This window comes from Aphelocoma coerulescens, chromosome 19 (genome assembly GCF_041296385.1).
Source record: "Aphelocoma coerulescens isolate FSJ_1873_10779 chromosome 19, UR_Acoe_1.0, whole genome shotgun sequence".
Taxonomy (NCBI): Eukaryota; Metazoa; Chordata; class Aves; order Passeriformes; family Corvidae; genus Aphelocoma; species Aphelocoma coerulescens.
The window spans coordinates 11120497-11133392 of record NC_091032.1 but is presented as its reverse complement, the minus strand read 5'-3'; the positions used below and the strand labels follow the sequence as shown (position 1 = coordinate 11133392).

The window sequence follows — 12896 nt, the reverse complement described above, 5'->3', positions numbered from 1 at the left end:
AAAATTACTGATATCTTTGCTTGAAGCAGCCACATTCCTCATAGCCAGGAAAGGCAGAACCTCAACTTAGATATAGGTTACACAGCAAAGTACATATCAAAAGCAGCTGACTCCTCGGTGTTATTCCTCAGAGAATAAACCTCTTGGAGATGTAAAAATAGTGAACAAAAAAAAAGGAGACCTGGTTCAATGCACATAACACAAAAGAAAGGAGATAGCCCTTGATGTCTTGCTCTATTTTTGAGCATGTTTCAGTTCCATTCAGACAAATAATTGCAGTCACGCTGTGCTCATCATTCATGCGGTCTTGGGCTGGGGAACTTTATGATTCTTTATGTGCTGGAGGTCTGAAATAAGTTTCTCTGCAACTTTTCAAGTCTTACCAACTCTCAATGCAATGCACACCTCAATGGCGCACAAAGGAGAACACAAGAACGTTGCTGCTTTCAAGGACACCATTCAAAAAAGAAAACCAAACCACTGGAAGCGTAAGTGTCTATAGCTTATCAGAGCTGGTAAAATCATTTATCGTTAAATGAAAAGGAATAGCAGTATAGCTCCCTAAAATCTCCTCCCTTCCAAAAAGGAGACGTGGTCAGAAAGATTCTGGCTTGTTTCGACATAAGCATGAATATCTCAACTGCAAGAAACAATACCGAGATCTGCCCCGCAACTGAATGAGAGAAACAGTTCAGTTCTAACACTTTGTGGTGGGTATGTAGTTTGAACAGAATATGTTCAACTGCAGTTTCCATGGGAACATGTTTTTCATCAAAAAACTGCAGTGTACTGTTCTTTCAAAGAAATCTTGTTGACACGTAGTGTAGCTAAATGTGGCTACAGGATGGAGGTGAAAAGAATGGAAGGATACTTTTGTCTCAGGCAAACTATATAGATCCCAACACAGTCTAACTGAAAAGAAAACACAATGCTACTTTGCTATTACTTATCTCGCAAGACAAGGCAGTATTATTATGCTTTTTGTACTGAAAGAAGCAACCTGTCTCATGGCTCTGAGAGTGACCAGAAGTTATTATTTGTCCCACTAATCTAAATTTACCATCATGCTTGATAAGAAATAAATTAAAGACAGATCATTTTACAGAGTCTCATCTTGGATAATTATGATAGTCACAGCCAATACAAAGAGACAAAGCAAACTTCCTCAAAGTCACAGCAACTATCTCCAGACAAAATTAACAATACTTTATTTCATGCATATACAGCTGGAGAAGTACTGAGCTTTCAGATGTTTACTTCTGTCTATCCATAATGAAGCAGACCAGTTGGATCAGCCATAGTCTGGACTGGCACTCCTGCCTATTCCTTATAAAGAAAACATCTCAAGAGAAGAATTTTGCAATTATTTAAATTGTGTTGCAAAGTTAAATGTGAGGTTGAAGCTCGAACAATAAAGATAATGATTATCTACCTCCTGCTATGCCAAATGTCTAAAAAGTAGGCTATGTTGAAACCAGGTGTTTTGAATTAATATAGAACAACCATGCTTTTAGCCCCCTAGTAGATATAATGTATCTTGTCATAAGCAGGAAAGTAAAGGAAAGGAATTAAATCACATGTGTTAGTATCAAAAGCAGGAGTGGTAAATCAGAGACCTGTTACAAAGCTAAAGCTTACTTATAACAGCCACAAAAGCATCTCAGTTACAAAACGTCAGTTAGGTAGCAGCTAAGAAAGCTGCTGTTTAATGAAAGGTCAAGACAGTGTGGCTTTCTCTGGGCTGTAACACAACCTGAACTTGTACCTTGCCCTTACAGTGAAGAACCACACCAGTTAATAGATCACACTTTTGTCTGAACCATTACCTCCTGCAATGTCTTCTGTCAGCAATCACCACAGATAAAAGAGGAGGAAGGGAAATGTCTTCCCCACTTGCTCTACATGCCTGGCAGTGCTTTCAATCTGCTTTCAGTCTCCTACTTTTACGGTGGAGTGTCTGTATATCACACTCAAAAAAATGAACTTAAATTATGCCTCAAATAATTTTATATTACTAAGCTATTTCATCAATTGCCTAATATCGGCATCATGTCTGCATTAGGAATTGTAGCAACAGGAGATAGCGTTGCAACTGACCAAGTCATTGACAGAAAGAGGAATAATTCTTAGGGCTAGTCCAGTCTCTGTAAAAGTCAAAACCGAACCCAGTAAGAGTAAGCTTTCATCCTCATTAAACACTTAATATATTGATCAATCCCTCACACACAAAATAATACCACAATTATTACACACTGATTAGTGGCAATTATTGAGGACTACTGGATATAGACAGCAATTGTTTAGATAAATGTGTGTCCTGCTCTTTGTATACTGCCATTTAAGTCTTAGATGTTTCCTGAATCTCAATGGAAAAAGTGAATTTGACAGAATAAAACCTTCGAGATAAACCCTATGCACAGAGCAATCTGGCTTCAAAAGCTTAATTTGACTGACAAGAACAGAAAGACAGCTACAGAAATATCCCTCTACACACCCCCACCCAATTTTCACGTTCTCCAGCCTGAATTATTGTAGAACTGTTCTTATGAATCTTATGGTGAAATTCTCTTCCAGTAGTACATTTTTTGTCAGGCACCTTCCAGATCAGAACTATTTTTTCAGAGAGGAACCAATCAGGAACGTCAGGTAGACAGAAGAGTCACTTTTATTTTAACCAATCATGAGAAATGGAACAAAGAATGGGATTGTTTAATGATGTGAAACGTTATCAGAAAAGGCTGATTTGGGCAGTGCATAATAATTAAGGTTTGGCGTAACTAGGTCTCATCGTAACTGATTAGTCAGCTTTTACAGTAACTCCAAGTCACAAAGCAAAGCAAAGCAAGGTATGTATTTCCATTGCAAGAAAATTCAATGAAGAGAAAGCATGCATTCCCTAGTCTGGACTGTTTCTCACCTTAGCTATTCCCTAAATCAATTCATGAGGAACAGCCAGATCTTTACATATTTCAGTGAAGCCAATACCTAGAAACAAGCCTTCAGCAACTCAATATCAACTGTCACTTTTCAAACTGATTTGCATCCAATGGATGCCATATTTGAGCATGTAAAAGAAAGGAGTTGTGTACCCTACTGCACAGAACTGGCTCCCAAATACAATTCTCCTAGCTCCAACAAATAGAAACATTGACATTTCATTTTATTAGCCTCCAACCTTAAACTCTGAATCCTGAGAAACCTTTCCCAATATCCTGCTGAAGCTTGAATTCATGTCTGCTACAGAGCAAAAAGAATTAATCTAATATGCAAGCATGTACAGATACAGACTGCCGAAGTCCTTTTCTGCATAATGTCACAAGTCAAAGATACTTCATGCCTATATGATTTTACCTTATTTTCTATAAAGTCAAAAAGGCACAATTCCTTCTACTAGCACCTTGTTCATCCACACCTTCCTCTTTCTTCCCCAGAAATCAATCTATTTCTGCTTTTTTTTTCCTGGATTCAAATCTTTATTACCAACGTAACTGTTGTTTAGTAGCCCACCTAGGAGAAGAGTAATCAAGACTGCTCAGTGGTCTGATTTGTCCTAGTAGATATCTACAACAAACCAACCACAAGTGACCAAAAGAAACAACATGTGAAGATCTAGGCAAAGATCAACTAATTGTAAAAATAAATTGTTTAAAAGGATAGCAAAAGACATGGAATTTTTCAAGTGACACTTCAACTAGAACAGTGATATTGCCTTCCAGCTCCTCTTTAACACAACTAGTATCGCAAACCTCGTGCGTAAGAATAATTTTTTTCTTAGTAATCTTCTTCAGTTCCACACTTGCTAAGTATGTCTGTGCTACTCAGTCCCAGATGACTTGTTTTCAGCATGTTAGCACATTGCTATTTCAAATTTTCTTGAGCTGTGTAAGGAGAGAACACTTAACAACAGGCAATGAGACCTACAAAAACAGGCACTGTACCTAACTGGTGAGATCTTCCATCCCCTAGTGGGTATCTCTGGTACCGTGGGACACTGAATGGAGGAAGAAGATGGAATCTTTTCTCCAATAATGGTTCAAGTCTGCAGGCAGAGGGGTCAGCAGAGTGAAAGAAACTGTACACTTGGCTGCAGGCTGGTCGGACCTGGCATACTTGGATGAGAATGAGACAGAGAAAGACAGGGGTCAGTATTGCTGCTTTACAATTTTCAAGGAGTCTGTACAGAAACATAGTTAATACAGTCTTCTGCAAACTCCAGATTAGCACACATCAGGCCAAACGAAATTTAACTGAATTGTTTCCTGTTTCAGTGAAGAACACTTCACTGCACAGGAATTTACAGAGACATCACAATCTGAGATGCAGGTACATAGGAGATGTGAAGAGCAGCAGAAGAGAAACAGATGGAAGCAAGGAAGGAAAAAGAAATTAAAAATCTTGTAAATATGTTATTGAGCATTATAGCTGTGACGCTCAGCACTTCAAATGTGCTTCAGACCAGCAAAATGGTCTGATGGGCCTGTGACATCCAGAGGACTTAAACCTAGGTGACAGCAGAAGCTTCCCTTATATTTTAAAAACTGATTCTAACAAAACAAATAAATACATCTGAATTTTACTTGTCACATTTTCAGGTAGCTTTCTACCTTTCCTTTCAGTAAAGAGGGCACCTGACTCTTCTCAACTAATTTCCAACTGTCTGCATGATAGGTTTAAGTTTGTCTTTTTCTCTCTCAACTGTGTCACAATTATCACTTTAAAACAGGATTCTTTTATCATATGCACTTCTAAAGACTAATTATGCTTCAAGTAGACACTGCTCACCTCAGAATGTGTTTGAAATGCCCATCAGTTGAGCTGCTCTCAAAGCATATTCCTTTGCAGGATACCAGAGGAAGGATAGAAGTGAGAACTAATTTGAAAAAAATAGTTTAAAATACTAGTAATTAACACGAAAATTTCCTGTCAAAGTGTCTGGAGGGTAGCAGAGCAGAGACTGAGGGAAGGACTACTAGCTAGGAAAAAAAAACCCTTAGAGTTCTGAAATGTTGTCTCTTCTCATTATTGTAACAGATTTTCTCCCTCACCTGATAAATGAATGCATCATTTCCTATAAAGATGCTGTGCTATCCAAAGCTCATACCATGCAAAGAGACAAAGCATGTGCTGAATAATGAAAAATAAAGTAAGTTTTTAACTGAAAAACTTAAAAAATCCAGATGCATTAGAAATAAAACTAAAAAATCCTTTCTGTGTCTGATCACTATGTTCTGTTACTAGAGAGGAAGAATGGCTCACATGCAACATACCCGAGGGCCAAATCCACCCATGAAGCCAGACATGAACAAGAGGTAATGCTGAACCAAGAAGAGATGTTATTTTTGGTATTGTTTTCAAGGACTGATCCTTGGTGAAGTGTGAGCTTCATGTTGTATGACGTGGAATATATGATTAACAGCAGAACATAAGACACACTTCTGTAAGTGAGCAGTGATATCCCTGGAACAATCCTCGTCACCTCAGTACCTACCTACATTAACATTCCCATCTCTTAAAGGAAGAAACTTACCTCGCCCCATGATCTTTAACCAGGCTCCTTTATTTACCTCCTTTTTGTGTGAGTCTCTTTGTTTACAAAGGTCATTACATATCCTGTATTTTAACCCCCAAAAGAGCTTACCATCCAGACCAGGCAGAACAGTGCTCCTCATGGCCAGCACCAAACCAAGCGGTGATCCAAAAAGGAAGAAATCAGACACCTCAAATTCAAATCGGCCCAGATTTACTTCTGAGAGACTGGAATCCACAGGAGGAAGGTCTGCACCATCTTTCAACACACTTGAGTGGATACTGAATAAAGAAAATACTGAATCAAAAATAATAAAAAGGGCATTCAGAAAAAAAGAACATTCCCAAAACAGGATGCTTAGAAAGCTCTAGCACTGGCATTTAGATCCAAGCCATACACCTTAAAACTGTAGAATGATAGCAATATAGCAGCCATGATTTTCAGTGTGGCTATTAAGTAAATTTACTACCTTCAACATGCAAGAGTTTCCTACAGTTATTTTATAGAACACTTGGTAAAGTTTTCCAAAAACCATGAATATTCAAGTTTACCTCCCCTCCCTTTTAGCAGTACAAATGTATGCAAGTTCATTCTGAAACTTCTGCTACAAATGTTAACCTACTAAAGTTGTGTAAGGACAATGGTATTAAAAGGTTACAGTCAAAGTATGTTATCTGGGTACATAAAAACCATTGTTGTAATCTGCTCCTTGAGCTATGACCTAGAATTTTATTACTTCTCAACTGTTTTTAACAGATCAAAATCAATGATACTTATAGACAGCTTTTAATCTTTTAAGTGATGTAAAACACATCCATTTACTTTGTATGCATGAGGTAAATACAGACCACTTATTTCTTACTGACAGAAAAAGACTTATCTATCATTTAGTTCTGCTGGAGAATAAATACCTACAGTCAGAAGAAGAAAAGTAGCCTATGAACCTGCTGTCCATCCATGAGACAGAACAGAAATAATAACAATGCCTCTGTGCTTTGGTGCTAACAGGCTCCATTCATTGGCAAGCCCATTTCTTTTACTCAGTCATCAACCACTAGCTACCTGGACAGGAATGCATGATGCTGGGTTATAGTGTCACAGTCATAAGTGGATGAGTCACTCTGTTTCCGAGGCACCAGCTGCCTTTGCTTGTCATCCTCTATGATTCCCGAGATGTCAATATTGCTTTTGCTCAGGTGCTTGCTGTCACCCAGACTGGAGTCCTCTGCTAAGAGTGGATTATCCTTCAGAAAATGAGCAGAGTAAAGGGATGATTTAGACAGGTAACAAAATACGAAAGAGCTTATATGAAATGCCTGCATTTATACATATGACCTCACTTTATCCAACAAAGGGTGGAAGGGACTAAAAATTTCTCTTTGCAGTAGAAGCAAAGAGATGAAAACTAAATTTCCCTTCAAGATAAATAGCCTAAAAGCTGGAGGGAGAATCAGGAATTTGAGGGTGGAGAGGGGTGTGAGGGGTGGAAAGGAGGAGTAACACAAAAGCTTTATCCCTCATAACTTCATCATTCTTAGAGAACTAAAAATATCATAAGGTAATCAGAAGGGGTCTTACCTGAGTGCACAAAATGCACATTACAACATTAATGGTCTTGCTCATCGTGTTCCATGGATATGGGATCGTCTTTTTTGAGAAAGGGTGGGGCAGGGTGGGAAGGGGAAGGGGAAAGGGAAAGGGAAGGGGAAGGGGAAAGGGAAAGGGAAAGGGAAAGGGAAAGGGAAAGGGAAAGGGAAAGGGAAAGGAAGGTATTTTGACAAAAATGGCAGCCAACCAGAGATTTCTGAGCAAGGACATGTTTGCATCTACAATTAGGGATACAATAAAGAGCACTTGGTAACCCTACTGTAAAGGCTAACAGATAAAGCCTTCACTACTGATTTCTGTATATCATAAACTGAAGCTAACAACTTAATTTTTAACAGCAAATTTTTGATAGATGGGCAGAATCCCACTCTATCATGGCAATTTACCAAATCCTTAAATTTCCTCTGGCTCGTATGGAGCCGATTTCCTCCATGGAATGAATCTATAGGGTTTCAGCTGTGCGTATTTTTTTCTCTTCACCTGGATGCTGCTGATGCTTCCTCTCCTGCTACTGTTCCGACTTTCGTAAGCTGTATTAGAATTATAGCAGATGGCATCAAAGCCCAAAATTCCTCCAATGCAGTCACCTATGAGACACACCTGAAAAAAAGATTTTTTTGGGAGATGTAGCAATTATTTTTAAAAGAGACAAAAAGCATCACGGCACTGCAGAGGAGTTTCTGTCTTACTTCATACCCTTGTTACTCGTTTTTATACTTTGGTTTATATTGCAGTTACTTTCTTCTACTTTCTTTTATCTCCAGAAATATGCCCTACACCAAGACTATCTGTCCCAGGAACTATTTTGATGAGTGGGAGTTCTGCCAAATGGATTAGAACTCTTCCAGCTGCTTGCAGCCAGATTCCAGCTCGAAAAGTCCAGATCACTGGATGACCAGTGTCACAAAGATTTCAAGCCACTTAACATTTCCTTCAGAGTCATACAGAGGAGAGAACTTCAGCAGATTGGCGCTCCCCTGTCAGGACAAGGGAACAAAACTTTAAAATGAGGTATTAAGCAGAGAAATTCACTCTTGCTTCACATTTAATATAAACATGGAAGCTATCTTCAAGGTATGGATCTGGCAATTAAAAATACATACACTACTAAAATTGGGAATTCTGGAGTAATTTTATGGTACACTAGAATCTCCTTCACAAGCCAATTCCACTGAACACCTCCCCATCCCACATGAGATGATTCTTTCTCCCTGTTCCCCTGTCCATGTCTGAGCATGAGTAATAGCTTGATAACATGCTTCAGCAAGTCTCTCCTTCCAATTCTCAAATGGAAGCAATTGTCTAATCTGTTGTTCCCAACTCCGATTAGCAAAACAGAAAATATTACAAATCTTAACTTACTTCTAAATTTAATTCAGCTTGGCTACAACACTAAACTACAAGTTTTGGATATAGCATGTTGTGCATTTTTTCTCTGAAATGAAGAATGTTAGGAAAAGCAAGTTCTTCAAGATGCAGGTAGGGAAGAATTTCAAACTCCTCTCAGTGCATATCCATGTAGCACTCTTCCTATATTGAGTACATTTCTTGTACTCAACTAAAATTATAAAAAAACACTTTAAAAAATAAAACAAAATATCAAAATACATTAAGGTGATATCTATCCTAAGGCATTTCTGGTTCTAAAGTTGTATATAATTGAACAGCATGCCAATTTACTCTCCGATTTTCAAATTCCTATGCTGCACAATGAAGTCCATAAAGAGCTGAAAATCATATGATACAGTTAACCTTAATAAAAGTAACAGCACTTTTTGTAGGGAATTGGCAATACCTTCTTCAATTTACCACTGTGTTTCTAATCCTTATTATTATTTGCATTAAGGTAATGGAGTTAATTTTTTCCAGATACTACGTAAAATCAAAAAGGCAACCTCTGATCTAATGAACTTGCAATGTAAATTGACAGAAGAGACAAAAATATGGAAGGAAAGACACACACAGGGTGTGTGTCAGGATATATGATATATATTCGATCAGTACAGGACTTACTCAGAGGCAGACCCGACATTTCTATTTAAGGAGCAAAGCAAAGCACTGTAGAAAGAGAAGTCACTTCCACTTTAACAGTGCTGCTAGTTGATAGTGAAAATTCTGTGGAACATACAGAAGTCTAGCAGACTCTTCCACAGGAAATAATATATATTATTTGTAAACTACAACAGGGAGACTTTTTTGTACCTTTTCCAAAGAAAAAAATCATAACACTAAGTTTCTATTGAGAAAATTTTCATACTATTTTTGTAACTGGTATCACTCTTTACATAATTTCACCTTTCATAATGTTCTGTCACTGCAATTGGGCTGATTTTATGCTTTCAGCAATAACAGTTTACTATGTGTAGTAAAAATGGCTTCAAACCAAATTTTAGCCTAAAAATACTAATATATCACAGCATAACCTTATTAGTGCCATGGAAAAGAATCTGTGTAATAAGACACATGCTTCCCTTCAAAGTTTACACTGTACTCTATATTAAATGTATTTTCTTTCTTTTTCTGAAGTGTGGAGGCCACTGTTCTTAAAGGAAATGCATGCTTCTGGCCATTGTAGGCGGCCCCATTACAAAATAATATCAGTAACTCACACAGGGTATCAATATCATTTTTCTATGTGAAGCAGGAGATTTTGAAAATTAAAGATGGTGAAGCAGGAACAATAATTGACAGTTACTGTCAGTTGGAAGAAACCTGTAGGTGACTTCACTGGTGTGCAGGTCACAACAGAAAATCACATAATTTCCCCAGAGTTAGAGAAGAAATCTGCACCACCACTAGCAACTGAGTATTTGTCTGCTATGCTTCTTTACTGACTATTGCTTTATTAATACAGTGATGGAGGCAAAGAAGAAATAATAGATCAGTATTGGATTTCTTAGGATCTTAAATACGTCCCAATTTTTCAATCAGCTGTGTCAGAAGAACTCATTAACACAGATGATCTTTTGTCTCAGGCTGGCATGCTTGTTCACTACATACCCTGCTTACCATACCATAGCAAAGTAAGAGGTTAGGAGTCAAAATGCTTGTGGGAGAATGTATATAGTCTTCCACCAGCTGAGTAAATCCACACGAGATAGTGCATGGGATCCCAGAAGTGCCAGTCTTGGGCTGGACACTGAGAGGGCATTTTGTGTAGGTGATCCCATGCTAACATTCATTCATCGTATTTGTAGTGTTGTCTCACACTCAAAACTCAAACCCCTCAACACAATGGCTTAAAAAGGAATAGCCTTGCTCTGAAGGAATTTTACTTTGATGCAAGAGAAAATAGTCCTACCTGCCCATTAAAACCAGCCCCATCAGTAGATTTGAGAAACTCATTGTAAACTTGATTTGCTCTACTGATCACCATGGCAACTGCATCCTGATACTGAGGAGATGAAACAGCCAGCAAAGGCAAGGCAGCCAGTGGGATGTGGTCTTCACTGCTGCTGAGACAGCTCTCATCATAGCTGTAGGGATTTAGGCTAGAAAAGAACATGTTATCATCAGGAAAACTTCAAGAGGCAGGACACAGCATCAGAGAATGAGCAGTTAGCAACAGAAATGGGTTGGGCTATTGCAGTTCACAATGAGCGAACGTGGGAAGGATCATTTTCTCATAGAATTCAACTGCTTAGAAAAACCAAGGCATTACTGCTTTAGGTGAATGGGATCACACTAGAAGGCATTTCTGCAGTTAAACGTACGTGGTGCAATTGCTCTACATACAACTAGACATAATTTTGAATGGCAATGACATGATTACGTTTCAGCATTTGTTTTCCCCCTGTATAATAACTCCCTACACCAGAGAGCAGGATCCAACCATCACAATGAAACAGTTTCCTAGAACACAAGTGTGACATGTGTATTGTTCAAAAGCATATAAAGACGTTTTTCGCAGTGTCCAATCTTTTCAAAAAGATGAAACAAAGCTGCACACATTCTGTAATCATAGTAAATATTTGCATAGTAACATCTGGCAAAAAGGAGGCAACTTGATTGAAAATGCAACATTTTCATGCTTAGAAAAACAGAAATCAAGAAAATCTGATTCTCTCCTCCCCTCACCAGAGTTCAACAGTTAATCCTGGTTTGCACTTGTAGAGGAGTTGAAGCAGTCCCAGGAGTATGTGTTTCTTTCTTCTTTATCGTGCCATTTAAAATATTTACATCACAGAAAGTAATGTTACTTGAAAACATTCTCTCATTCAATGAGTGAACTTCAAGACTGAAAAAGCAGCTGAGGAAGAGCAGCTACTGAAGTGGATACATCCAATAAAAATGTTTTTTAAAACAAATTCATCCATTTAGGATGAAAGATCGGTGCAAGTCTTGTGGTCAGCAAAAGATTAGGAATGATTAGCAAAATTTCATTATGAAATATATGGGTCACAGAAAGCTATTCAAAACCACAATGCAAAACCAAACACCAGGAAATACAAATCAACTTACCTGGAAACAAGAGAGAAAGCTGCTGAACAGATTGCTGGGCAGGGAACAAGTCTCATTAAGATGTGGCCTGAAGAAGCAGGGAAATGGGCTCGGGTCACTTTCTCAAACACAGAACTGAAGGTGTTGATGTCTGCCAGCTTGCTGTTGTGGTCTCCACTCCCAGTGTCTAATATGTTCCCCCCATGTAGGATCAAAATTAACACGTGAGTTTTGCAGTTCTGGTGTTGAACTCCTTCCTGTGAGAAAAACAGGAAATAAGAAAGGAGGTGGCATTTTTATGGACTTCGTTAGTTTATTTGGTGGCAACATTAGCAGTGATTTTTTTTTTCTTCCACCGCCACTGTGATAATTTTGTGGTATTTCCTTTCACCGGAGTGGGTGGGGGCATGTGTGTGCACATGTGCATGTGCACATGTCCTGTGTTCCATTTAATTCAAGTACGTCTGAATCATATAGAGCCCACTATGCTCTGACACAAACCCTGTGCAGCACAGATGTAGGTTTCAGATCAACAAAGATTAAGACAGCTTTGTGTACATCAGAAATTACTTTAAATACTCTGAGCCTGGAGAAAAATTCCAACCTCCACAGGCAGCGTAAGCAATCATCTAAGTATCCTAATGATTGCTTCATTTACTGGCAAGGTTCTTATTCAAATCACCACAAGTCCAAAATAGACAAATTTCTCTGCAAATGAAAACATTCAGCAAAAGCAGATGATACCATTATCTCAGACTTTTGACACTGGCAGCTTCTTATTAAAATGAAAGATGGCGGTAATTCACCCAGACACTTAATGAAAAAGTAAAAAAACACATCATTGCTGATATCCATAAAACTCACAAACAAATTTATGAATATGTAAATAGGCACATACACAGACAATAATCAGCATGCTTTGCAGATAACAGATATTTCCTACTTGAAACTGGAAAAGCATTTTAAATGTCTCACAATTTCACCTTTTTTTTCCTGTTTACCCCTTGAGACTCATGTGCACTCAAAGAACTCAGTAATAAATGAAAAGATTAGATTTTTTGTTGTTAAATCTTGCTGCTATTTTCTTCTTCACTTTGGATGATTCCTGAAGATTTCTACTTCCTGACCAAATATGAACACACAGCAAAAACAACAGTAATATTTTTTGTCTAAGGATCATTAAATGCTAGATTGAGTGATTTACTCAGCATCAGGCAATGTTCTGGACAGTTTATTTTTAAGTTCTGGAGTGAAGGGAAATGGGAACTTAAGCACTTGTATAATGATGACAGAGAAATGGCTGAAAATGAAAGAATTGTAG

At 38.1% G+C, this 12896-nt stretch overlaps 1 protein-coding gene across 5 annotated transcripts in view; it reads right to left on the bottom strand.

The window, feature by feature from the left end:
- Positions 1-12896, bottom strand: part of PITPNM3 (PITPNM family member 3) — a 57744-nt gene that overhangs the window by 12913 nt on the left and 31935 nt on the right. For all 5 annotated transcript variants that reach the window (XM_069033127.1, XM_069033125.1, XM_069033126.1 and 2 more), the window contains 6 exons: positions 11597-11832; positions 10437-10626; positions 7616-7735; positions 6590-6771; positions 5639-5808; positions 3939-4109 (listed from right to left, as the gene is read on the bottom strand). In XM_069033127.1, coding sequence (XP_068889228.1) covers positions 3939-4109; positions 5639-5808; positions 6590-6771; positions 7616-7735; positions 10437-10626; positions 11597-11832 — 1069 coding nt within the window. The remainder of the gene's footprint in view (positions 1-3938; positions 4110-5638; positions 5809-6589; positions 6772-7615; positions 7736-10436; positions 10627-11596; positions 11833-12896) is intronic.